Source organism: Bactrocera neohumeralis, chromosome 5 (genome assembly GCF_024586455.1).
Source record: "Bactrocera neohumeralis isolate Rockhampton chromosome 5, APGP_CSIRO_Bneo_wtdbg2-racon-allhic-juicebox.fasta_v2, whole genome shotgun sequence".
NCBI classification, from domain to species: Eukaryota; Metazoa; Arthropoda; class Insecta; order Diptera; family Tephritidae; genus Bactrocera; species Bactrocera neohumeralis.
This window is the reverse complement of record NC_065922.1, coordinates 30,884,346-30,909,026: the sequence shown is the minus strand read 5'-3', so window position 1 is coordinate 30,909,026 and position 24,681 is coordinate 30,884,346. Positions and strand designations below refer to the sequence as shown.

The 24,681-nt window shown below is 35.0% G+C and overlaps 3 protein-coding genes across 3 annotated transcripts in view; 2 read left to right on the top strand and 1 right to left on the bottom strand.

Annotated features, from left to right (window-relative positions):
* LOC126759572 (uncharacterized) overlaps positions 1–24,681 on the top strand; it is a 231,052-nt gene that overhangs the window by 72,062 nt on the left and 134,309 nt on the right. The window lies entirely within an intron of this gene.
* On the bottom strand, positions 9,047–9,836 carry LOC126758377 (protein spaetzle-like). The gene has a single exon (XM_050472633.1). The coding sequence runs from the start codon at positions 9,761–9,763 to the stop codon at positions 9,047–9,049; it is 717 nt and encodes a 238-aa protein (XP_050328590.1). The 5' UTR covers positions 9,764–9,836.
* LOC126759558 (protein spaetzle-like) lies at positions 10,803–11,829 on the top strand. The gene has a single exon (XM_050474431.1). The coding sequence runs from the start codon at positions 10,897–10,899 to the stop codon at positions 11,554–11,556; it is 660 nt and encodes a 219-aa protein (XP_050330388.1). The 5' UTR covers positions 10,803–10,896; the 3' UTR covers positions 11,557–11,829.

Below are 24,681 nucleotides of genomic sequence, written 5' to 3'. Positions count from 1 at the left end.
TATGACTTAGAGACATCATTACTTCAACAAGTGCAAGTATCTAATATTATTTTCCGCTCCTTTTTAACATATTTTATACAGTAATTACACAAAGCTTTACTTAGTTCCATAAACAAAACGAGTAATAAATCTTTCGCAATGACCCAGCACCATTCAGTAATATCTTTATAGGAGCCTTAAACTACTCGCCCACCAAGCACTATAATCCTTTTGCGAACCTTTTCAAAGCATACGGAAACAAGTGAAGAAAGAAAACGGGAAAATAAAAATGTAACATTTTTCATATTTAATGCAGCGTCACGCGTTTGCCAGCTTCATTTAGCACGCTCAGTGGTTCGGGGCGATTCGTGTAAATTAAAAGATGGGTATGAAGCAAACTGAGGAAATCCTTCACAGCTGCCACGGCTTTTAGTTTCGCATTTTCATTGTATTCCTGCTAGTTATTTTTACGCTTGCCGACCGCAGTGAACTCGGTTTTTATGGAGCATTCTATTTTTATTTGGCGCGTTTGCGTTTTTGTTGTGTGTTTCGCTGGCTTTACTCCAGTTGCCGTGAGGTGATTTTTTTCAAAGATTTTTCAACACTTTACTATTATTTTTTTCTCTTTTTTATTTGCATTTATTTTTATATTCCCGCTGCACTTGCGGTAACTGTAGACGCATAAAAAATAATTTTGCAGCAACAACTTATTTGTTAACCCACCACCCTTTGGCTGCCGGCTGCCACTGACATTGAACTTTGTGGCTTACAGCGGTGCTGCTGCTGCTATTGTTGTTGTACATTGTTGCCGCTCGGGTTTCCGCGCAGCTCATTTACACGCGATGACAGAAGTCAGTGGTGGCACACGGAATCTGCCGGCAGCTGTTGGCGCGCGCACTCAATTTCAACCAATCTTTGTTTGTATGTGTATGCGTGTATGAACTGGCAGTGTGACTTCGTGTCCGGCAGTGCCGACGCTATTGTTGTTGCTGTCAAATACTCGCTGCAATATGCAATTGCAAAAGACACGGCTGTTTACATTGTTGTTGTTGCAGCGTTAGTATATAATTTGTTACATTTGTGGTGTTTGTGAAAAATATCGTCTTTCATTTACTGTCATCGGCACACTTGCAATTTCGCTTCTAATTAACTTTTCCTGCTGCTTGTCAACAGCAAAAATTAAATATTAATTTCATTACGGAAAAGCTAAAAGAATTGTAAACAAATTATTTTCAAAGCATTTATAATGGAAGCGAGTACTCAAAATAAAATAAAAATACATGTGAATGCTCGAGATGTGTTCATGTTTGTCAACTCTTAATTGGTTCGGAAAATGCCATAAATCAAAATGACAAACTAACAAAGTAGAGTTAAGGTCACGTTCGCATGGCATTGAAGGACCCAAGGCGAATGTGACAAAGTTGTGGACAGCTGTGGCATAACAAACGTCACTGACAAGCAAATAATCGGTGTCAATATATTTCACATATTGTATACATATTTATCATAGGTACATCTATATTAGGATGGGCAAAAAAACATTTTTTTGGAAAGGATGAATAAAAAGTTAGAAAAGTTTAAAAATCAGTTTTCAAACAATATACGATACGCCATTTTTATTGACCGATATATACCTACGTTATAAGGCGACCACGAAGTTTGAAATTCTTATAAATTTTCCTTATACAAGAAATATAAGGAAATTTTAAGAAATATTTTCACCTGATTTTATTTGATCTGTATACCATATAAGGTATAAAATGAGAGCGTATATTTGAAAATCCTTATATTTATGTAGTATATGAAAACTAGAGAAAGTAACGGGTTTTTCAATAAGGGCGCTACAAAAGCAGATTGATAGGGACAGCAAATTATGCCTTATTTTTCCTGCTCTTTCATAATTTCTCTTCAGAAAGGTTTACTATTTCATCATGGAAAGATTTACGATCCTACATCGAAATTAAATAAATTTACTACCGAAATTCGTAGTCAGTGACCTCAACCTAAAGAGCGCTACGTTCAATTTATGGTCGTCGTAATCATCCTCGCAGGTCAACATTAAGCGTCTAGTGGAAAAATTTTAATCTACAGGCATATTGTCGTTCTAGTGAGGCAAAGAACTGCTTGCAGTGTCTAGAATATTGCTGCCACTGGCGCATTAATTGAGGAAGATCCAAATCAGTACCTCACACGTCGTTCTCATGCGTTGGGCATCTCTGTGACGTCGCTGTGGCGAATTTTGCGAAAAAAATCTTGGCCTACATCCTTGCGAGATCAAATTGACGCAAGAACTCAAGCTGCTTGACCACCAGAATCGTCGTATGTTCGTGAATTGGGCTGAGCAACAACTTGAAAATGATGCGGATTTTCATCCAAGAATCATTTTCTACGATGATGATCATTTCTGGCTGAATGGCTTCGTCAATAAGCAAAATATGCGTTATTGGTCTGGCAGCAATCCACACGAACATCCCGAAAAAATACGGTTTGGTGCGGTCATTGGGCCGTACTTTTTCAGTGATGATCAAAACTGTCACGTTGCAGTAAATGGTAGTCGCTACCGCTTAGCGTTAACCGAATATTTTTGGCCGGAATACGAGGATATGGACTTGGACAACAGCACGGCGCCACACAACTAATGTCACAATCAAATAATTGAAAACCAAGTTTGGTGAACGTGTTATTTCACCAAATGGCCCAGTCAAGCCGCCTCGGTTGTGCGATTCGAAGACGTTAGAGTAGTTCCTGTGGGGCTACGTCAAGTCTGTGGTCTATGAACTTATTGCGAATATCGAACGTGAAATTGTGGCAATATCGGCCGATTTATGCTTGAAAACCGTCGACAATTGGATTCAGCGTCTGGACTTCAGCAAGCATTCCCGTGGTTGGCCATGCAAAAGAAAAATCGAGTAGCGCTATTCAAAAACCCGTTATTATCCTGATCTCATAAATTTGAGGCAAAAGAGTACACCGACATTAGAAATTAACACTTTCAAATTGTATTAAGAGTTCTTGCGAATACACCGATAGATGTGGCATAAAGTCAATCGAAAGTTCGAAAATATTTCATCAAATATCAATTGTATGGGGGGATAGGCTATGGGAATCATTGACCCGATTTTAGTAATTTTCAACACAAGGCCTCGAATTCCCATTGCAGATCTCAGAGATTTTCGATTAAAAAAACAGACATATACACTGTGACCTATGTACATATTTGGTGTCTGGGTTCTGGAAAAGTAGTCTGATTTCGACAAAGTTTTATCGCAACAATGAATAATTGATTTGTTTAGTGTAAAGTGAAAGAATCATATTTAATTTAAATGTTTTGTTATATGGTTATCCAGTATCGCCCATTCCCACAGTATAATAAAAATGTGAGTGTTACCTCACACAACAAATTTGGTTGAAACTGGTAAAGTAATACTCAAGGTATTACTTTTCATCTAAATGTGAGTGGTACCACGTCCGCTGTTCCCCTGACTTTCTCTACCATCTTACTTATAGATAAAATATAAACTAAAAAATTATTCTATATTATTTATCAAAGCCGACTTTTATTTATAGTTATTTTATTTTAAATGTTCAGTTTGCATCGTTAATCGTAATTCCGCTGACTTCCTGCATTTTTTTTCGCGTTGCGTTCTTTAAGCTCTTTCAAAAGAAGTCGCTTAATGAGCGCTTGTTTTACGGATATATCTCGTCGAAAATGTAATATATACTTGATTTCTGGTGGCAATTTTATTTGTAGCGCCGCGTTGACATTTTCTACCATTTTCAGTTTTATTTGAGCGCTAATCTCATCAGCATATATAGCATTCCTTTTTCGTAGTTCGGCGCTTAGCTTTGACAGTACTTCGTTCAAAGCCTTGGGCTTTTCTTTTGAAAACGATGTTTGGTTAATTTCGGCCATACGCCAAGCACGATTGCGAGCCATTTTCAATATGACTTTATTCTGGCGTAACAACAATCTCCTCAGCCGGTTGACTCTGTCATTATGTCCAGTGATCGATGCATCGTTGCTAACTTCTTTAAATTGCGAAGCACTCATTTTGGTGTAATTTTTTTAGTTAAAGAAAGTCGGAAGATGATTCAGCAGAGATGCTTAATCAAACGACTTTCTGTATTGAACTGATGAACATGGCTTGAATTCTCTCCTTTTATACGAAGGAAACAGGTGCGCAATTTTCTTGGGTAAATCTAGACAGGTATGAATAAATCAGGTAGCTCGCCATTATACCTGTATGCTGACATTTTCCCTGTACTGGGTAATTCTTTATAAAAAAATCAAGGTTACTTCGTCAATAAATGTAAGGCTTTGAAACTATTTTGAAGTCAAGTTTAAAATAGATTTACGTCTTTTGCATTTTTAATGTACTCATATTTTTGCAGAACTGGTATAGTCGTAAAAATTCCACATACAAACATTTGGCATCAAATATGGTCACAGTAAAATTTTAAAATTATTAAAAATAAAAAATAAAAATATTTTTATTTAAACAGTTATAAAGTAATGTTATTGTAATATGTAACGATTTTTATCGTTTTACTGTTAGAAAGGCCTGCGCAGTTTTTGAATTCCCTGACAATCATTTCGCAATTTATTCGAATTTTTTTAACGCTATATTTATTTACGTTAGCAGGTAAAAATCTATTATTTACTATGTATTGAATATTTGTCTAATTTTAAAGAATCGCAAATAATAATTTCGATAGATACTAATTATCGAAATATATCGGTATATTTATTTACGTTTAGTAGGTAGAATCTTTTATTTACTATAGTCATTATCTTTTTATTTTAAATAATCGATAATCAATTCGATAAAAAATAATTATCGAAAATTATCGGTATATATATTTACGGTTAGCAGATATAATATTTTATTTACTATATCATTAGCTCTCTGATTTCAAATAATCGATAATCAATTCGATAAATAATAGTTATCGAAAATTATCGCTATATTTATTTACATTTTATAAGTGAATTTCTTGATTTGTATTCTGCTTATATGTTCCTGACACTATTCTCTTGACTTCTACTTCATAGATTGCATTTTTAGATCACTCAGATCTTACAAATCTAAACGATCACCAAGAAAGTTGAATTCTTTCGTAACATATCGTCACCTGAAATGCAAAATAACGTAACAACATTTTCGGAAATTTACAGTGGCATGAATGAAACACGAAATAAAATGAAACATGAGTGAAAAAAATTAGAATATTGGTTAAAACTGGTTTATATCTGAGCGCAGAACGTGAAAATGTTGAACATATGTAATATTAATGGGTTGTCAAAAGAGTCTTGCGCGATTTTTATTGATTTTTTTTGTATTGAAATTGAAATGAATTTTTGATTACTCTTGCCCAGCTCTTGACCGATGGTGCGGCTGCTACTATGCCGGTCTCTTTCGACCAATTCAGCGATTTTACCTCTACACCAGAACGAAAAAGTTGAAGCCATCGTTGTGCGGTGGAAATGGAAACTGTATCGGGTCCATAAACTGCACAAATTTTATTGGCGACTTGAGATGCATTTTTGCCTTTATCGTAGTAGTACTGTAAAATATGCCGTATTTGCTCTTTATTTTGCTCTATATTTGCGACGCTATAACTCACGAACGACTTAAAAGAAACGACAATCAATCAAACACATGTTAGCGCGTGAAATGAGCTTTCCAAAAAGGTATAGCATGACCCGATGCGACACGAATAAAACTAGAACTACGCGCTTTCAGCGTCAACTAGCGAAAATACCGCAAGACTTTTTTGACAACCTAATATGTATGAAATTTGAAGCAATGAAGCGTAATCAATAAGACACTCAATTTCGAATTTTTTGATGATACGTTATTTTGCATTTCAGGTGACGATATGTACAAGAAATTGTGTATAAGAGAAGGCTATTACCACAAAAACAAAACTCACAGATTGGCACATTGGTGCATGTATTTGCTGTTTGGGTCTCTTAAGGGCACTATTTGTGCGAAATTTTATTCCGATAACTTCAATATGTTTTATTTTACACATATACTGTATAGTGGAAGAATTTTATGTAATTTAAAAGATTGCTATATGGGAAATAGACGTCAATTTTGCCCATGTCTGTCATAAACCAAATTCGATTAAAATGGGTAAAGTATTTCCTGAGATAAAGGATTATTTCTAAAGAAGGGTGATGCCATGCCCTTTGTTCAGTTTTATACCTGCACTTAAAGAGCATAGAGCTATCATTGTGGACGCTTGAAATTTATTTGCAACCTTGCTGCTTGTACCAAATAAAGCTAAATTTTTTTCCATATTTTATATATCGTCGATTGAGTTCAATATTAATGTTGGTGTTAAATTTATGCATGAGGTCATATGAAACAAAATATACAAATATTAAATCAATTATTTCCATATGCTTGACGAGTAAATTAATTCGGTGTAATATATATGCAAAAAGAAAAAATGGTCGAGCTGAAGTCGTGACACTTTTTCAGTTGATATTGAATAATACTGGATCAGCAAATATTGTATATGACGACAATATAAGCTATCTGTGGCGAATGCTGCACCAGCATACCATTCATGTAGCCATCGACATTGAGCTTTAGGAGGTCATATCAAAGGACAATAACCGCATTTATACCAGTGAGAGGAAAAAATGAATATTTTTTTGTTTGAGGTCATATATGTACATAAATTTCAGTATATAAGTATTATAAAAGATAAAGGAATAAAACATTTTAATAAAACATCTGGTATTCGAATGAATGAATTTTTTTAGGTTTATACTTTACATAGATGCCTTTTCAAAAGTCTTGTGTTTAAGGGAAGCGCACAAGTTTTTTTTAGATGTTCAGTGGGAAAGTACATTTATGGGATTTCCATCGCTTTTTGCCATAATAATTTGGTAATGCTTTTAGTTTTCAGTATGTGAGATCTATATCTTACTCTCTTCGTAAAGCTAAAGTAGTTAGAGCTACGAAGATAAATGAAATTTACAACTTTGAAAATATGACATTGACGAAGGTGTAAGATAGAAAAGGTGAGAAAACGGAAGTAATAGCATGCTAATAACAGGTTAATTTAAAAGTCCCCGGCTTGACACATAGAAGGCACTACTAGAATTAAATGCATATGGTTTTTAGTTCGCCTTAATTATAATTTATACCTTTGTGTATTTTGAGATCTACCGAATCATTAGTTTTTAAATTATATCATTTTGAATTTGTTATTGTGAAAAAAGTGGAAAAAAGTAGAATATTAATTTTTGAATGGAAAAAATACTGTTGAGGCAAAAATTTGGTGGGATCACGAGTTTCCACACACTGCCCCAGAAAAATCTATCGTCTATGATTGGTATGCTAAGTCGTGATATGAGCCCTGAAGACAGTGAACGCTTTGGACGCCCAAAAGAGGTTATTACGATGAAAACATCAAAAAAATTCACAGAATAAATTATTAATTTAAAGTTATTCGAGATAACAGGTACTTTGGATATATCAACTGAACTTGTACATCATATCAGCTGAGAAAGCTCTGGGCAAACTAGGTGCCGCGCGAGCTCACTTTTGAACAAAACCAACGACGGGTTAATTATTCGGAGCAGCGTTTGGTCATCCGAGTAGACTGCACTCGGTGAAAGCACTCCAAAGCGTAGAAAATAGTCGTTTGACAAGGTTATTGGAACGTTTGAAAGACGAAATCGTCGAAAAAACGGCCGCACTTGAAGAAAAAAAGCGTTGCTTCACCAAGGCAATGCACCAGCCAATGAAAATGACAGCAAAAAAATCACGAATTTAGGTTCGAATTGCTTCCTGTTCTCAGATTTCAAAACAATGCAGACAATTTTCGACGAATGAGGAAGTGATCGCAGAAAGTGTGATACTACAAAATTGATATCGAAAAGCTGAAGGTTCACAATAACATTAGCGATCATTGTCATAAAAATAAGCGGATCGAACATTTATATAAATTGACTGACTGTAGTAGCAAGTAGTAACATATTTTTAAGGTATATTTCACTAAAGGACGTATACTAACAAATTGCCTTTTGGTCAGTTGTCATCAACAAACAAAACGACAAAATATACAATTGTCAAGGCTTGCGCTGTACTGTTTTTAAAGGACTGGATGGCGCTTCAGTTTGGCATCTAAATATAGGATAGCTAAGAGGAATCAAATTCCAAAATTATTCATTTATCTATATTTTTATATATTTTCAAATTATTATATTTCCTTTCAAAATAAATTTCTTTGCCCAGTAGTGGGTGCACCTTGTATTCACGTCCTCCACCAAGACCAAAAGGTGTTCACTGTGAAGAAAAGAAACCATTCAATAATTCAGTAGTCGCTCTCTCGAGAGTTCCAGCACAAATACTTGTGAACCAATTACTGGAAAATAGTCAACAACGCAGAAGACACGACCATTAGATCTCTCCTTTCAAATCATTTCTGATCTCATACTTTGAAAATTATTCTTCTAAATTCGTATTAATCTAAAATTACTATCATTGTATTCCAACAGTCATCATATTATTACGAATTTTAAATAAAATTGAATAATAAGAAGAGCGACTAAACACAACAAGTTGTTAAAGATTAGCAGACCAAACACAATCATTGGTTCCGAAACGTTAAGTTCGGCTGTTCAAACGATTTTCTCCAACCATAGCTTGTAGAAACCATAATACAAACAGAGACGTTATAAGAAACTTCGTTTCACATCAAAGGGGTCGGTGAATTTCCTCCCAATTCTTACTGAGAAAGTTAAATTATTTGACAAAATCGTTCAAATTTCTCCCGGCATTATTTATTTCTATCGAAAACAGACTCAAAGTCGACTATACTACATTGGGGCCAAGTTCAATATTTAAGCAAATTTCACAACGATTTCGCAAATACAAACTCAATATAGTATACATATGTATAATACTTACTTACTTTTATTTACAAGTTCATGTTTTTTCGGCATTTTTTGCTCCAATAAAATTATATATACACTTAACCTACGCAATAATAATATTAAATTATATAAACATTAACATTTTAACAAAATTGTACTATAAAAATTTCAATATTTTCTTTTCAAATTAAATCTTAAAACGCATTCACAATAATTTGGCAATTTAACCATACGCTCCACCAACACACCGTTCACCAGTACTATTAAGCTGCGATAGACATAGTGTTGCTTACATTTAGATGAGACGCCGAAGGGCATTAGATCCTCATATTTGCAGGAACTGCCCTCATTTTCGCACTGCTCCACCAACACGCCTTGTCTGTGCCGTTCATGCTGCACCACCAAAACCCATTTGGATTCCTTTGTTTCGACACTTTTCGGATAAATGATGCGCCTTTTGCTATTGCAGAAGTTCTCCTCAGCTTCCTCGTTCATGCGATTTGTTACATTGAGAGGTTGCATGAAATCGTCTTTGAAATATGAGCTGAATTGCTCAAACTGCTGCGGATCGATCTTGTCCAGTTGTGAGGATGCCAAATAATTTGGCACCTCTGTGCAGTATGACTGTCCGGCAGTGCGCTCTGCGCAGATAATATCCGCGCCGTCATCATCTTCATCAGTGACCTCGTTAGGATGGACGCTCGATGGGCGCGTACTGAACACCTTCATGCCTGGACCGACTTTAAAGATACTATCCAATTTACTAAGCACATCGTTAGCAACATTCGCCTCGGCTTGCGGTTGTGGTCTTCCATCAGTTTGTTGCGCTATCAGCAAGAACGCAAGCGCCGTTAATGTTAATAAAAATTTTGATTTTAATGACATCTTTGACTTTTGGAATTTTTATGCTGCGCAAGTGTCACTATTATTTTAAAACGCTATGTCTTCACCGCTGGAATTTTTGTTGGCTACTGAACACTAAAATAGAATTCCCAGCTCAATATATATTCGCAAAGCTGTGTAAGGTGTTCACTGCTGAAGACTTCAGGCTTATATGCGCAGTACCTGTGTAGTTTTGCTTTGATCTACCTTTCTGAAACACATCTTAAAGGAATTTCCATTAGGTTTTCCCAAATTATGGTTAACGTGACGACATCTCACGCACTTTTCTGTGTTTTCCCCACTTCAAGAAAAGACCTCACATTTTTTCATTTCTGATTTTGCTGATTCATATGGATTTAGTGTTTCCATGACAGTGGTTATGAGGAAAAACAAGTACGAAAGGATAAATTTCAGTCGGTACTTTAATAAAATTTTAATATTCCAAAAATTCAAACACCTCTGAAAAAGCTGACATATTTGGTTATGTTAGGACGCGCTCAAAATTTGCCTTGAAATAATATCTGATGTAAAAATTAGACTAATTGTAGTCTTATCTTCTATACATATCATGTTTGTAATGTAAAAGCTGAATAGGAAACCTACACATTCGGTTTTGGCAAATATAATGTATAAAATCTGCTAATGATAATAAAAATCCACCATTTCTCGGCTGTACGTGAAAACTGGACTTCTGAAACGCTACTATTTGTATGAAAAATGAACTTCTGAAACACCACTATTTGTACATTTTAAACAACAGAGCAATGAAATAAAGAAAAGCCGGAAATTTTCTACCGGTTTTAAAACAAAGCAATGAAATCCCTTTCTAACGGGAATTACCCAATCTGCTTCGAAAATAATCGCGCGAACATTTTTACCTGCTTTGACGGGAATTTCCTATTCTGCTTACGAAATAAACGCGGGAATTTTTCTCTCTGCATTCGCGTTAAACAAGCATGATTTTTGTCATGAGAGCGAGCTATATATTGAGCTAAAAATCAGCTCAAGGCATCAGTCATCAACACTGAGTTGGTAGCGAAGAAACAGTTTAAGTTTTTTATTCAAGAAAGAAAACCAGAGGAGTTCATATTTAAAGCAATACCACACCACAAAAAAAAAAAAACAAAATAAATAAAATGTCGCCAAAGTTGTCTTTATTGCTTACAAGGCTTGCATTCCTTGTGATAATTCATGGCACCGTTGGCAGACCAACGCCTAAAGCAGATGCACCCAAAGATATGATCAACAAATTGCAGAGTATCTTTAAAGTTGGCGAAGGCATTATGGTATACAATACAGGAATCGCCAGAGAAGAACTTGAGGATGACGAAATCGTTTGCGCCGAACGTCGAGCTGGAAAGTCATATTGCAAGGAGGTTGAAAACTATATGGAGGCGACGCGGCTTGATAAAATTGACCCAGAACAGTTTGCTAAATTCAAAGAATATTTCATAGATGATTTGGCACAAACACAGTTGGTGGCAACTCGCATGGATTTTGGAAAGTCACTATGCAATAGTAAGACAAACATTATATATCCGGAGAGTGCTGAGTCAGAGGATTCGAAATGGTTGCTGATAGTGCAGCATGCACAACACAAGCAAGGTGTTTTGGTAGAGGAGTGCGAAAATGTGGACCAACCTTGCGAGGAGAATAGTACTTTGCCGCTGGAGGATTTGCCGAAATGTAAACAAAATTTCAGCTATCGCAAGTTGGTTGTGTTGGTGAATGGCGAGATGAAGGAGGAAATGGTTAAATTGCCAACTACTTGCGAGTGTAGAATGTGCTCCACATAAAGATATATTTTGTGCAGTTCTAGAATGTAATAATATTTAATTCATTTAATTTAGAATAGTGCCGTGACATTTTACGTAAACTATATAAATGTTAAAATTTTAGCTTGTATAATGATATAATTATAATTTTAAAACCTTGTAAGCGGTGTTTAGCGCCAGTAAAGAAGAAAAATGATATTGTTTTTGAGAATTTGTAAAAAGAGATTTAAGATATAAAAAATTAGTTAGTACGCTGGGATACATGGTGTTTCAATATTACTTTCCGTATTAAAATGTATTAGAACCGAATTAACTTATGAAATTTCACTAAAATTAGTGAATTTGGAAAGATATAACCGAACAACAATGGCTATAATGTTTCAGTCGATGAGGAATAGAGTCATGATCAATAACTTTTTGATGATCCTTCGAATATTTTTTTGGGATTATGTGTAGTTGCTTTTCTATGCTGATAAGACGATTGACGTCTTGGCCATCGGCAGATTTTTGCTGATATATGGCCCCAGTTGCTGCAAAAAGTGGTCGAAATTTGGGGCTCTCGCTTCTTGCCAGCAGCGACGATCATTTGCCCGAATTTATTTTTAAAACAAACCTTTAACTTTATAATAAGGCTTAATAAATTTCGGCAAAATTTCCCCTTGTCGAAGTGAAATTTCTTAAATTGTTTTAAGCATAAATAAAGAAGTCCCGGAATATTTTGTTTATGTTATGAATGTTGAACATTATATGTTGTTTTATTATGTTCCTACCGACACATAATCACGAGTTTTAGGCTGTTGAGTAGATAATCTTACTCATCTAATAGATTTAACAAGATTTCGCCATATAATATTGAGACTATTGTTATATTGTTAATCTCGTCACCGAGGAGATTTGAAGCTAATCTACTAGTGATCTCCTTGTGTGATTCTAATTTAGCGCCATCTGTTTGTCAGTAAGAAAATTTACCACATTATCACAGCTGATATAAAAACTACAAAGAAATAAATTAAAGCAATGCATCTGAATTCATCTGGGAATCGACTTCCCAAACTACAAAATGCGGCCCTTATACCATGTTCAAACCAACACTTAATCACACGATTTCGGCTGTTGAGTAGTTTATCCCTAATCTTATAAAATCAAACAGACACTACAAAAACAAAACAACCAAATTTTTTTTTAAGTAATGAATCTAATTTCACCTGAAAATCGACTTCCCAAATGAAAAAAAAAACGTCCATTATTTCCATTATATCGAAAATATTTAAAAGAAAACGGCTTTTATTACAAAATACTATATAACAATATTTTCTTTTAATAAATATTAAGCGATGTGAATTCTTGAATGGCAAAAACAGCTGTTCTTTCATCTTTCCAACGGCAGTGAGAACGGACTGTTAGTGAACGGCTTAAATGTAATCTAATGCCTTAAAATTTTAGGTCTGAACATGGTATTATACAATGTTTACACCAAAAATTTAAATTTTAATGTAATAGATTTCCAATGCTGATAAGTAGATGGCGCAAAATCAGAGTCGCAACGACAAATTTAGGGTGGATCAGTTTCAAATCACTTCGATGAAGTGGTAAAAGTGTCATTTTTGTATGGCGAAATCTTGTTAAATTTACAAGATTAGTAGGAAAAACTACTCAACAGCCGAAATCGTGTGATTAAGTTTCGGTCTGGACATGGTATTATTTCCATTAAGGAAGTGGTTAGGATTTCATGGTAAAAAATGAGCACGCTTTTGACAATATACGGTAATCGAACACGAATCGAAGACAGATAATGAATATCAATATATAAAAAGCATATTATTAGGCAGTCCATATTTGACGAGATCTTATCGTTCATAGTACGCAAATAAAATTAGAGATAAAAGAGATAAAAACCTTTAATGTTTAAACAAGGCCAACTTTTATTTAAAATGTTAAATTTACGTTATAATATAATCCCACTTCAACATACATATGTTAATAAAAACCGTTATAGATTAATTTGCATGGCATTGAAAAGTGTGTATGTATTGGATTTTCTGCGATTTCTCAATTAAACTATGTTTTTATGTCTATGTAATATATCCGTGTCAGGATTAATTATTTTAAATTAATTTTTATTGATTTTGTTTTTAGCTACTTGGAAAATACACCCCTTTTTGCAGATGAGGTTTTAATACCAGTCGGAAGAGATCAGACTTATAACAAATTAGTTAAATGTATTAGTGAAATATAGTTTTATTTTTTAAATAAATAATTTGATATTATCGATTCAAAAAACCAGCATTTACTTTAGTTTATTTCAAATATAGCAGTTAACTAACTTCGTGAATTTTTGATTGCTATGTGCTTAGTGTTCGGTACAAATCTCAAGTCATTCAGTATCCGTTTTTGGAATACGATGGCGGAAAATAATTTGGAGAAAAACGGGTTTAAAGTTACAAACAGCAGCCGAACAGCCTTTCTTCTTCTAACCGAGTTCGAGAGTTTTTAAAGAATCGGTTTAATGCTGTATTCGAGACATGTTAAGAAAGCAATTTATGAAGAATAAAAAAAATCGATTTTTTGAACCTGGCCAAATGAGCCCCAACACACCACATTAGCCACAACATTATGCAGATGCACAACACTGACGCACTGCAATCACCTTTCTACAACATATTCCAAATCACTATACCACATACCAACATCCACACACTATACATCCTACACAATGACACCGCAATTGCAGATCTCACTCTTGGCCAACACCCCACACCAAGCATCAACAAAAAGGGAAAACGATTAGCGGACCGCCCTCTTTTCGATGCCACGATCGCACGGAAACGACGACACGCTGTACGACCTATTCGCCGGTCAATTGGTTTAATCTGTTTTAAATAATTGGTTTTAAATTTTTTAAATTCAATATTTCCGCGTTTGAGTGATTAAATAAATTGTAATTTCGCAGAAAAAGGTATGTGATTTCTATATGTGGTCGATTTTTACAGATCCCATCACATTGGATGACCCCCTTAATAATATTGAGAAAATTTATGAATTTTGTTAAGTTGAAAAGAAAAGCAGCTTATATTCAAGACCAAACTTTCATTGCATAATCAATGTAATTTGATTGGATTCTCTGGCCCACAGTCCCTTCAACCTAAGCTGATGTTAAAACGTTCACGCTCAGACAGTGACTTAGAACTAACGTTGACTTGATTTGGAAGAGAAAATTATCTTACTTCGATCTTTACAACATGCGCGAGCAGCAGAAATATATTTTTAATAAAGTTACGTGTTTATGCGAAGAATATTCCAAATTACTACTTTTTGCCAATAAAATAGCAATCTTCCCTCTCCTTATTTATTTTATTGGCTTTCTTAAAACAAAAACAATATAATGAACACAAAGTTTTAAATTTATTACACATATTTTATTATGGAAATCTGCAGGTTGTCGTTACAAAGTATTTTTTATGACGAAGAGTTTACAAATAATAATAGATTTTCCGCATTTCATAAGACAATTTTACCGTTGGGATAGAGTGACCTGATGAATCGCTGTTATAATTAAGTTGGCTGGATCTCTTCTCACGAGGGTTTAGCTTCTTTCCATCGTCATCTTCGGTATCGGTAAATAGCTTCTCATTAGAGATGTTCAAATCATAGTATTTGCGAGCATCGTGAAAACAATTTCCGGTAGTGTCATCTTTAACACTCAATGGTTCGGGTACTATATGATCCGCATGTGTTACTCTTTTGTTCCGCTGGCTTTCATATTTCGGTAAAGGCGAATTGGTGAGAATAAATTTTACAGGTGCTATCGAATCTGCAAATGCTACCATTTTTGTCCGACTGTTTTCAGATTTCGTGAAAGTTGAACGGCTTCGATTCGGTGGTGCCGATGCTACCGAATCTGCAAATGTCACTTCTTTCTTCCGCTGGATTTCATATTGCGGTAAAGTTGAATTACTACGAGTCGCTATCGATGATGCTATAGGATCCGCGAATGTCACTCTCTTCTTGCGCTGAATTTCATATTTCGGTAAAGGCCAATTTTTTCGAATTGAGTTTGCTGGTGCTGTCGAATTTTCAAACAACACCTTTTGGTTCCTATTGTTTACAGATTTCGAGAGAGCTGAGTGCCGTCGAGTCAATAGTGCAGGTCCTACTGAATCCACAAATGCCACATTTTTATTCCGCTGGCTTTCAGATTTCGCAGAAGTCGAATTTTTAAGAATTGATGGTGAAGGTGCTACCGAATCTTCAAATGTCATATATTTGTTCCGCTCGCTTTTAGATTTCTTTAGGGTCGATGGTAATGGTGCCATAGGATCCACAATTGTCATATCTTTGTTCACAGAGCTTTCATATTTAGTTAAATTCGAATCCCTAAGAATCGACACCTTTTTGTTCTGTTGGCATTCATATTCTGATAAATTCGAATTTCTAAGAATGTATACTGAAGGTGCTACCGAATCCACGAATGCCACCTTTTTATTCCGCTTAATATCTATTTCGAAATCATCACTAGAATCTTGACATGTCACTGTCTTCTTTCTGTGCATTCTTTTCTTCAATACTTTGTTGGAAGGAAAACCTTGGAGGATATGTTGACCCATCACGGCATTCGCCATTATCTGCAAAGTTGCATTGTCCTTTTTTCTAGGTGGTGGTATCGAGTCCTCAAATGACATTTTTTTGATCTGTTGGCTTTCATATTCAGTTAAATTAGAATTCCTTCGAATGGATGATGCAGGTGCTACCGAATACATAAATGTCAATTTTTTGTCCCGCTCACTTTCAGATTTCTTTAAAGTCGGATTTCTAAGAATCGATGGTACTCGTCCTATAGGATCCGATATTGCCACAGTTTTCTTCACCGGGCTTTCATATTTCGTTAAATTCGAATTCCTTCGAATCGATGGTGCAGGTGCTACCGAATCCACAAATGACACCTTTTTGTTCTGTTGGCATTCATATTTTGTTACATTCGGATTTCTAAGAATAGATGTTGATGGTCCTACCGAATCCATAAATGCTACTTTTTTATCCCGCTTAATATTTATTTCGAAATCATCACTAGAATCTTGACGTGTTTTTTTACTGTGTATCCTTTTCCTCAATACTTTGCTGGTATGTTGCCCGACCACGGCATCCGCCATTAATTGCAAAGTTGCATTGTCCTTTTTTCTAGGTAAAGTGTTGTGTTGAGTACCTATGCTCTTATCTTCAAATTCGGTCTTCACGTGGCTTCCATACTTCGTTAAATTCGAATTCGTACGAAGCGATGATGCAGGAGCTACCGAATACGCATATGCCAATTTTTTGTTCCGTTCGGTTGCCTTCCTTAAAGTCGGATTTCTAGGAATCGATGGTACTCGTGCTATAGGATCCGATATTGTCACAGTTTTCTTCACCGGGCTTTCATATTTCGTTAAATTCGAATTCCTTCGAATCGATGGTGCAGGTGCTACCGAATCCACAAATTTCCTTTTTCTGATCTGTTGGCTTTCACTATCCACAAATGTCACTTTTTTATTCCTCTGAATATTCATTTCATCATCACTGGAATCGTGACGATTTGTTGTCTTCTTACTGCGCTTTTTTCTCCTCAATACTTTGTTGGAAGGAAAGCCTTTGAGGGTTGCATTGTCCTCTTTTCTGTGTAAAGGTATGTGTTCGGTACATATGTTGTCATCTTCAAATTCGTTCTTCACCTGGCTTTTGTATTCTGTTAAATTCGAATTTTTACGAATCGATGCTGAAGGTACCACCGAATCCAAAAATGTCACTATTTTATTTCGCTTGCTTTCAGGTTCTGTCGATTTGCTGCGAAGCGATGGTTCTAGTGCAATAGGATCCGTAATTGTCATATTCTCCTTCTCTTGGCTTTCAAATTCCGTTAAATTCGAATTCCTAAGAATCGACTCTGCAGGTGCTAGCGAGTCAACAAATGTCATCTCTTTATTACGCTGGCTTTCAGATCCCGTTAAAGTCGAATTTATACAAACCAATGGCCCCCGCGCTACCGAATTCACTTTTTTATTCTGCTTGCTTTCAGAATCTGTTTGCGTCGATTTGCTACATGCCAATGGTTCCGGTGCAATAGGATTCGCAATTGTCATATTTTCCTTCTCTTGGCTTTCAAAATCTGTTAAATTCGAATTTCTACAAATCGATGGCTCCGGTGCTACCGATTCCAAAGATGCCACTTTTTTATTTTGCTGGCTTTCAGAACCCGTTAAAGTCGAATTTACACAAACCGATGACTCCAATGCTACCGAGTCCTCAAATGTCAATTTTTTATTCCGCTTGTTTTCAGATTCTGTTAAAATCTCTGACTCGCAAAGTGATGTTGATGCAACCGAATCCACAAATTCTACTTTTTTGTTTAGCTTGAATTTAAATATCGGCAACGTTGAATTGTTTTGAACATTCATTTCAAAGCCTTTACTGGAATCTTGACGTTTCACTATCTTCTTTCTGCGCACCTTTCTTCTCAATACTCTGTAAGAAGGAAAACCTTTGAGGGTTCGTTGACCGACCGCGGGATCCGCCATTATCTGCAAAGTTGCATTATCCACTTTTCTGGTTAAAAGTAGGTGTTGAGAACATATACTCTCGTCTGCAAATTTGCTCTTCAATCTTGAGCAGCTCGGGTCGTACTTTCGACGTTTGTGTGGTGGCTGGGTAGTTCGGGCGTCTAAAGCAATTTTTATTGTAGCTGGTGGACCAGCGCAGACTGGCATGTTATACAATGTGGAACAACTTCCCACAGGTACTTCAATAATTGCTTTACGACATTCAAATGGCGATGTTTGAGTACAAGCATCGCGTTGTCTCGATTGCGTTGCTCCCATTTTTAATATAAACAAATTTTCCAAATTCCAGAAAAATGACAAAGTAGCTCTAGATGAGATCTTATGCAGCGAAATGGCAGAGCTTGACTAAGTGAACGGTGAAAAGTTGTTACCTTTTTATACAAAAAATATTGTTTCTAAGTGTTGTCAAGGGTCGCAGGTAGCCTAACTTTTCTCTTTGATAACCTTAAGTCACAAAGAAAACTTAATTCTTTGCATTGTTCATTTTAAAATGTGGGTGTCGACAGTTTAACCTGTTATGTTGTTTATTATAATAGAAGGATTCATTCCTGCCTCCATTCGCAGGAATTCGAATTTTATAGAATATGAAAGCCAGGGAAATAAATAAAACAGTTACGTAGCCATTTTTTAACACAGTCTACCTGCTACCGAAATACCTTGTTTAAAACAATATAAACGAAAATTAAATTACATAATATATAATAATAAAATATTGAGAAAAGGTGGTTCAATATTTTTCATGTCATCCTCTAAAAAAGGCTAAGAACTGTGCACCATGAATTTATACTGAAACCATTAAAAAAATACCCTGGGGAAATAATATAAGAAAACCAGAGGTGAATAAAAACGTAGATTACCTTTTATATTTCGGAACTTGATAACTTTGGTATTGGCACCAAACAGCGAAAAGGAAGAAGAAGAACTCGGCTATGAGTAAGCGGTGTCTACGCCAGTAAAGAAGAAGTAGTGTTGAAATCTAGCAACTTTATCTTATAATTGGACGTTTTTGATGTTATTCATACTCAGTACGCTATTTGCGTTGTTTACAGTAATTTAAAAAAATTCATATCGGCCAAAAAATATAATTAGGGGGTATTCTGGTCTAGAAATTTAAAAAAATCGAATTTTTTTTTATATTTTCAAAGTTTAACTATTCAAGAATATGTGTACAAGAGGATTTTTCAAAATTCAAATTATTTTCGAAGATATAGGCATTTTTCTAACGCCTTTTTTCTCAAAACTGACTTTTTCGGAACGATACCCACGATGTCTCAGGTTCTACTGGACCGATTAACATGAAATTTTTATAGAGTCTTCTTTATAAATTTGCCTATGGTTTAGCCCCACCCCAATTTTTTTATTTTTATTATTTTTAAATAATCAGAAAAAGTGATCAAAAAAAAAAATTTTTCAGGCAGTCGCCATTTTGTGAAGCGACATTATTCTAGATTAATTATCTTTTTTTTTGGTTTCAGATAACTAGGAAGGTTGAAATCATGGGTATAGTCACGTGGAAATTTTTAGAGATTCCCCACTTCGTCAGCTCATAATTTTTGACATTTTTTGTAAAATTAACAAATAGCTAATAAAAAATGGATGGTAAAAATATGAATTGCCTTTTTTTTACGACACTTTAAAAATTACCTGAAATTCCTGCTTCTTAAATCGTGAATATTTTCACGCGATTGTTTTTGTTTTTAAATTTCGACGCAGATTAGCTCACTAGCAGTGTATAGTTAGAATTTTTTTATCTCTTGGCGATGAAGCTCATTCAAAGGCTGGTGTTTATCGATGGTATAGTGAATTCAATCGAGGTTGTAGATCATTCCAAGACGTATTCAGTAAAGGCCGCTAAAATAAGTTGTTGTTCCGGAAAGTATTGATGGGGTGTGCGAATGATTTTGCAAAATCGACATATGATCTATCGTGAGATTGAGACAACTATTTGCATTTGTGGGACAAGCGAATAGTACATTCAATATTGTACTTGTATGATTAATTGATTTGATTTGTTCAAGTTGAATACCAAACAATTTATCAATCATTCAAAAAAGATACGAGTCGATTGGCTAATGTAAGAATGTTAAAAAATGTGCTTTGAAACATGTCCACAATATGACTATTTAAAGATGATTTTCTAAGCTTTTTTGGAAAAAACTGACATACCACTGGAACAACGCAGAACAGTAAATTCTGAGTCGTATACAACCATTTGTTGTCTTTCAAGAAATTAGGAAAACCAACCGTCGAAGACAACATTTTTCACCGCGACAATGCGAGCTCTCACATATAAACTGAACCAACTTAATTTTTTAGTACGTAAAACATCGATTTCATGAGTGTATAGTCCTGATTTAGCACCGAATGACTTCTTTTCATTCCAGTACGTAAAAAATAAACTCAACATTTTTCGACATCTGAAGAAGCGGTTAATGCATTCATTTTTTGGAGATACCTCAATCATAGTGGCAAAAACGCTTCGAAAATGGTTCATACACATGCCAAAGTGTATAGATCTTCATAGAAAATATTTTGAACAAAATAAAAAGATTTTTGATGATTGTATATTGTATTGAAATGTAAAATTCTCGTAATAACATATATTTAAGCTAGGTGAATAACTTGTACGAAATAATCGAACAATTAATTATTTCAATAATTTAATAATTATTCAAAAATATTCATAAATAGAAGATTATAATCCTGTAATCCTCTCAGCTTAAACCAAGAAGTTCTCCCATTACTAAAATATACCAGAAATTAGTACTTCATTGACATTTTTCCCGAAAGCATTATATCAGTGGCGGATTCAGGGGGGAAATGGGGGATATTTTCCCCGCCCAAGGGCTAAATGGCTTATTAATAATTTTCTACTCTGAAAAAATATAAAGTAACAGAAATATAATCCACAAATAATCCGCCATTTTATTTCATTCAGCTTCATCTGTGATCTGTTCGATTGATATATTCTCCGCGGTACATCATCCAAGTTTTCCAACACAGAAAAGCTAAACCATTGTGCATCGAAAATTCTGATATTTTACAGATCTCGGAGCGATCAACGAAATAAGAAAAAAAGCGAAAACTGCTGCAGTAACTCCCTGTTATTCCTACAAACTGAGCAGGAGTATTTCCAAATCGGTTACTATACGATTAATTACAATCGTTAGACCGCATTGGGAAAAATACTTGGCGAACAACTTATCCAGTTATGAGAAACAAGGTGGGTTCAACGGCACTATGCAGTTTTCAATTTACCGCAAAATTGTGGTTGATCGTCAAAGCTCTGACAAAAATTAGTAACTGGACAAATAAAGAAATAGGGATAAAATCAACGATACTCATCGCAGCCGTGCGCAAATTTGAATTTGTAATTGAAGAATACCACAGGGTCTCGGTGTACATTCCTCTGTTGAATACAATGAGCGAAGGTTTGAAGATGCGCTTTTCTAGAGGAGTATTGAATGGATTTGAGTTTGTTTTGCTGCTTCCAGAAAAAGTAAATGAAATGAAATGAAAAAATCTTATTGACCGCTTGATAGATAGTTTCAAAGGTGAACTTGATCACTGGCAGTGCCTTTGGGCGCAGAAGCAAAAGTCAAAAGACAACAAGTTACCGACTACTGCTTTGGAAACGTTGAATAACTACAATGTAGAGCTATAAACCATAATTTATAGTTTTCTTCGCATATTTGTTTCACATATCCTGTGACGAATGCGAGCTCTAAACGCACTTTTTCGACACATCGCCGCATGAAAACGTGGCTGACGACAAACATGCTTCAAGCTAGATTGATCGCCCCAAGAAATAACATCCCTTTCAGAACAAAACTGACTCACTTTCCAAGTTATCATATTTTTCTACTAAAACAATAACCATTCCCCTTATTCACCTAACCAATAAATACCAGATTTTTTAAAATAAAAATTATACAATAAGCACAAAATTTCAAATTTATCACAATTTTATATTTTTTATCGAACTTTCCAGGCTGTCGTTCCAAAAATTATCTTTTTATGAAAAAGGCTTTACAAGTAATAATAATCTTTACGCATATCATAGGACAGATTTTTCAGAGATTCGGAAGTATCTGATGAATCGCTATGGTAACTATGTTGACTGAACGTCTCTTCACATTGATATAGATCCTCTCCAATGTCATCATCAATATATTCAAATAGATTTTCGTTAGAGAAGTTAAAGTCATGGTGGTTGAGTGCAGTATGTAGCCCAGTTTCAGTGGTTTCATCTTTTTTGGTCGGCGGTATTGATACTTCCAATTCCAAAAATATATCCTCAGAGTTCAGGTTGCATTTAGGCTTCGGTAAGACCCTCATTTCAAGATTTTCATTGGCTTCTTGACGTTTCACTACCTTCTTACGTCGCATACTTTCCCTCAACTCGGAAAATGATGGCAATCCTTTGGAAGTACTTCTCACGACATCTCTCATCTTCTGCGAAGCTGTATTATCTTCACTTATGGTTAAAGGTGCAAGTGGATTCCTTATCGAATTTGTAGAATCGTGCTTTTGACGTTTCTGCGGTGGATTAAAGGGTGCAATATTAATCGCAGCAGGTGGAGCAGAGCAGCTTGACATGTCATTAAATGTGGAACCAATTCCTAGAGGTTCTTCTATGCATCGATATTGAACTAGCGGTGTTTGCGGGTACGAAGCGCGTCTGCTAGATTGAACTCCACCCATTTTAAAGATAAGTAAATTTTTAAAAAAATCCAAAGAAATAACTGAGTAGCTCGCGAAGTGATCTTATGCTGTGAAGTCACTGAACTTGACTAAACAAACTTTGAGAAATTGTTGCCTTTTTATACAAAAAATATTATTTTTTGTCCTTTATATTTGGGATCGTAAGAACAGGTAGTCTAAATTTGTCGCTTTGTTAGCTTGAAGTGGCAAGGTCAAAACGGATTCATTTTCATTGTAATTCCATGAAAGTAGGTGTTGGCTATTTTACTTGCATTATGCTAGTTTTACGACAAAAGGATTAGCATTTACGTAAGAATTGTTTACACTCATGAGGCATAATGCACGGCGCTTAGTAGCGTTGTTCAACGGTTGTTGGTAACGTCTAGAAAAATTAAGCCATATACTATACATATATAAAATAAATCAAGAAGATGAAAGATGAATTTCCCATGCACACATGTTTTTGTGAAGAGTTAAATTTTAGGTTAAATAGCAATACTTCAGCAATGACTTGATCTTTTTGAACCTAATTTCTATATTCCAGTAATAATATAACACCAATTTCATTCATTTCTTCCACTTTACAATATGAAATTAAGAGATTAAAAATATATACAAATCACGGAACAGAGCAATGAATTGAGAAAAGGACGTATGCTAAATTTAAATTCGATATCGCAAAAACTGTTCGAGTAAATACACAATACAGACATGGCTAAAGCGACTCAGCTCGTCATCCGACGTTTCCTCCTGGGTGTTTCAATATTGGTAGCAATCTTAACCGTAAACATTATAATACGTCCTCGTGTATTTAGAGCTGGGTTCAGAATCAAATTAAGGATGGTGTAAACTCCGAATTTTATCGATAATATTATCCTTTATTGTATCAGTTAGCGCCATCTATATGTTAAATTTACGTCAGATAGCATCAACTACATAGTTTAAAATTTTGAGTTAAATGTCATAAAATGTAAACTTTCTCACATGGGTTTCCTCGCGTAGAAAACAGCATTTTTTCAACAATTTTTTCTCATATAAAAAATGAAATATTTTATTAGAATTTTTTGTTGTTACAAACATACACTATTAACAAAGAAATTCTGAAAATTTTGGAAAAAATAAATATTGCAACGCCATTTACGGTCACCCCTCGGAAAAAATAAAAAATACGTGTTTTAGTTTAAATCTTAACTTAAAACTTGAACGAAGAAAAGAAACTGAAAACTTATTTTGGAATTCTTTTTACAAAAAAAAAAATGAAAATTTTGCAACATTTTTTTCTAATAGTTGTAATCGACCAAAGACCTATGTAAATTTCTTTTAGATCGGTTGAGTAGTTCTCGAGAAATCCTGCCAACTGACTTCAAAAACACAGCCACAAGGAAGCGATTTTTGAGACCGTCAACCCATGTAACCCCTCAAGCGCTAACGTGTACTCGTGTAATAATTGAGGTATCTTGATGAAACTTGGTAAGTTTTTTAGTACAAACAAAATTTCAAGTTCGTAGATGGGCGTTATCGGACCACTGCCACGCCCAAAAACATATAAAGTGCCATAACTAAGGCCTAAATTAAAATATGAAGCTATAATTTGGTACAGAAGAGCGCAGTAGCACCTGTGGGAAATTTCTTTTGAAAAATTGGGCGTGACCCTGCCTTCTAATAAGTTTAATGTATATATCTCCTAAGCCACTAAAAGTGCAACAACCAAATTGGTTCAGTACGAATATTCCAGAAGCTCCTACCGACCGTGTGAAAATGGATGAAAACCGCGTTCACTCCCCATATAACGGTACTGTTCAAAACTACTAAAAGCGCGATAAATTAATAACTAAATGCGTCAGAGACATAAAAA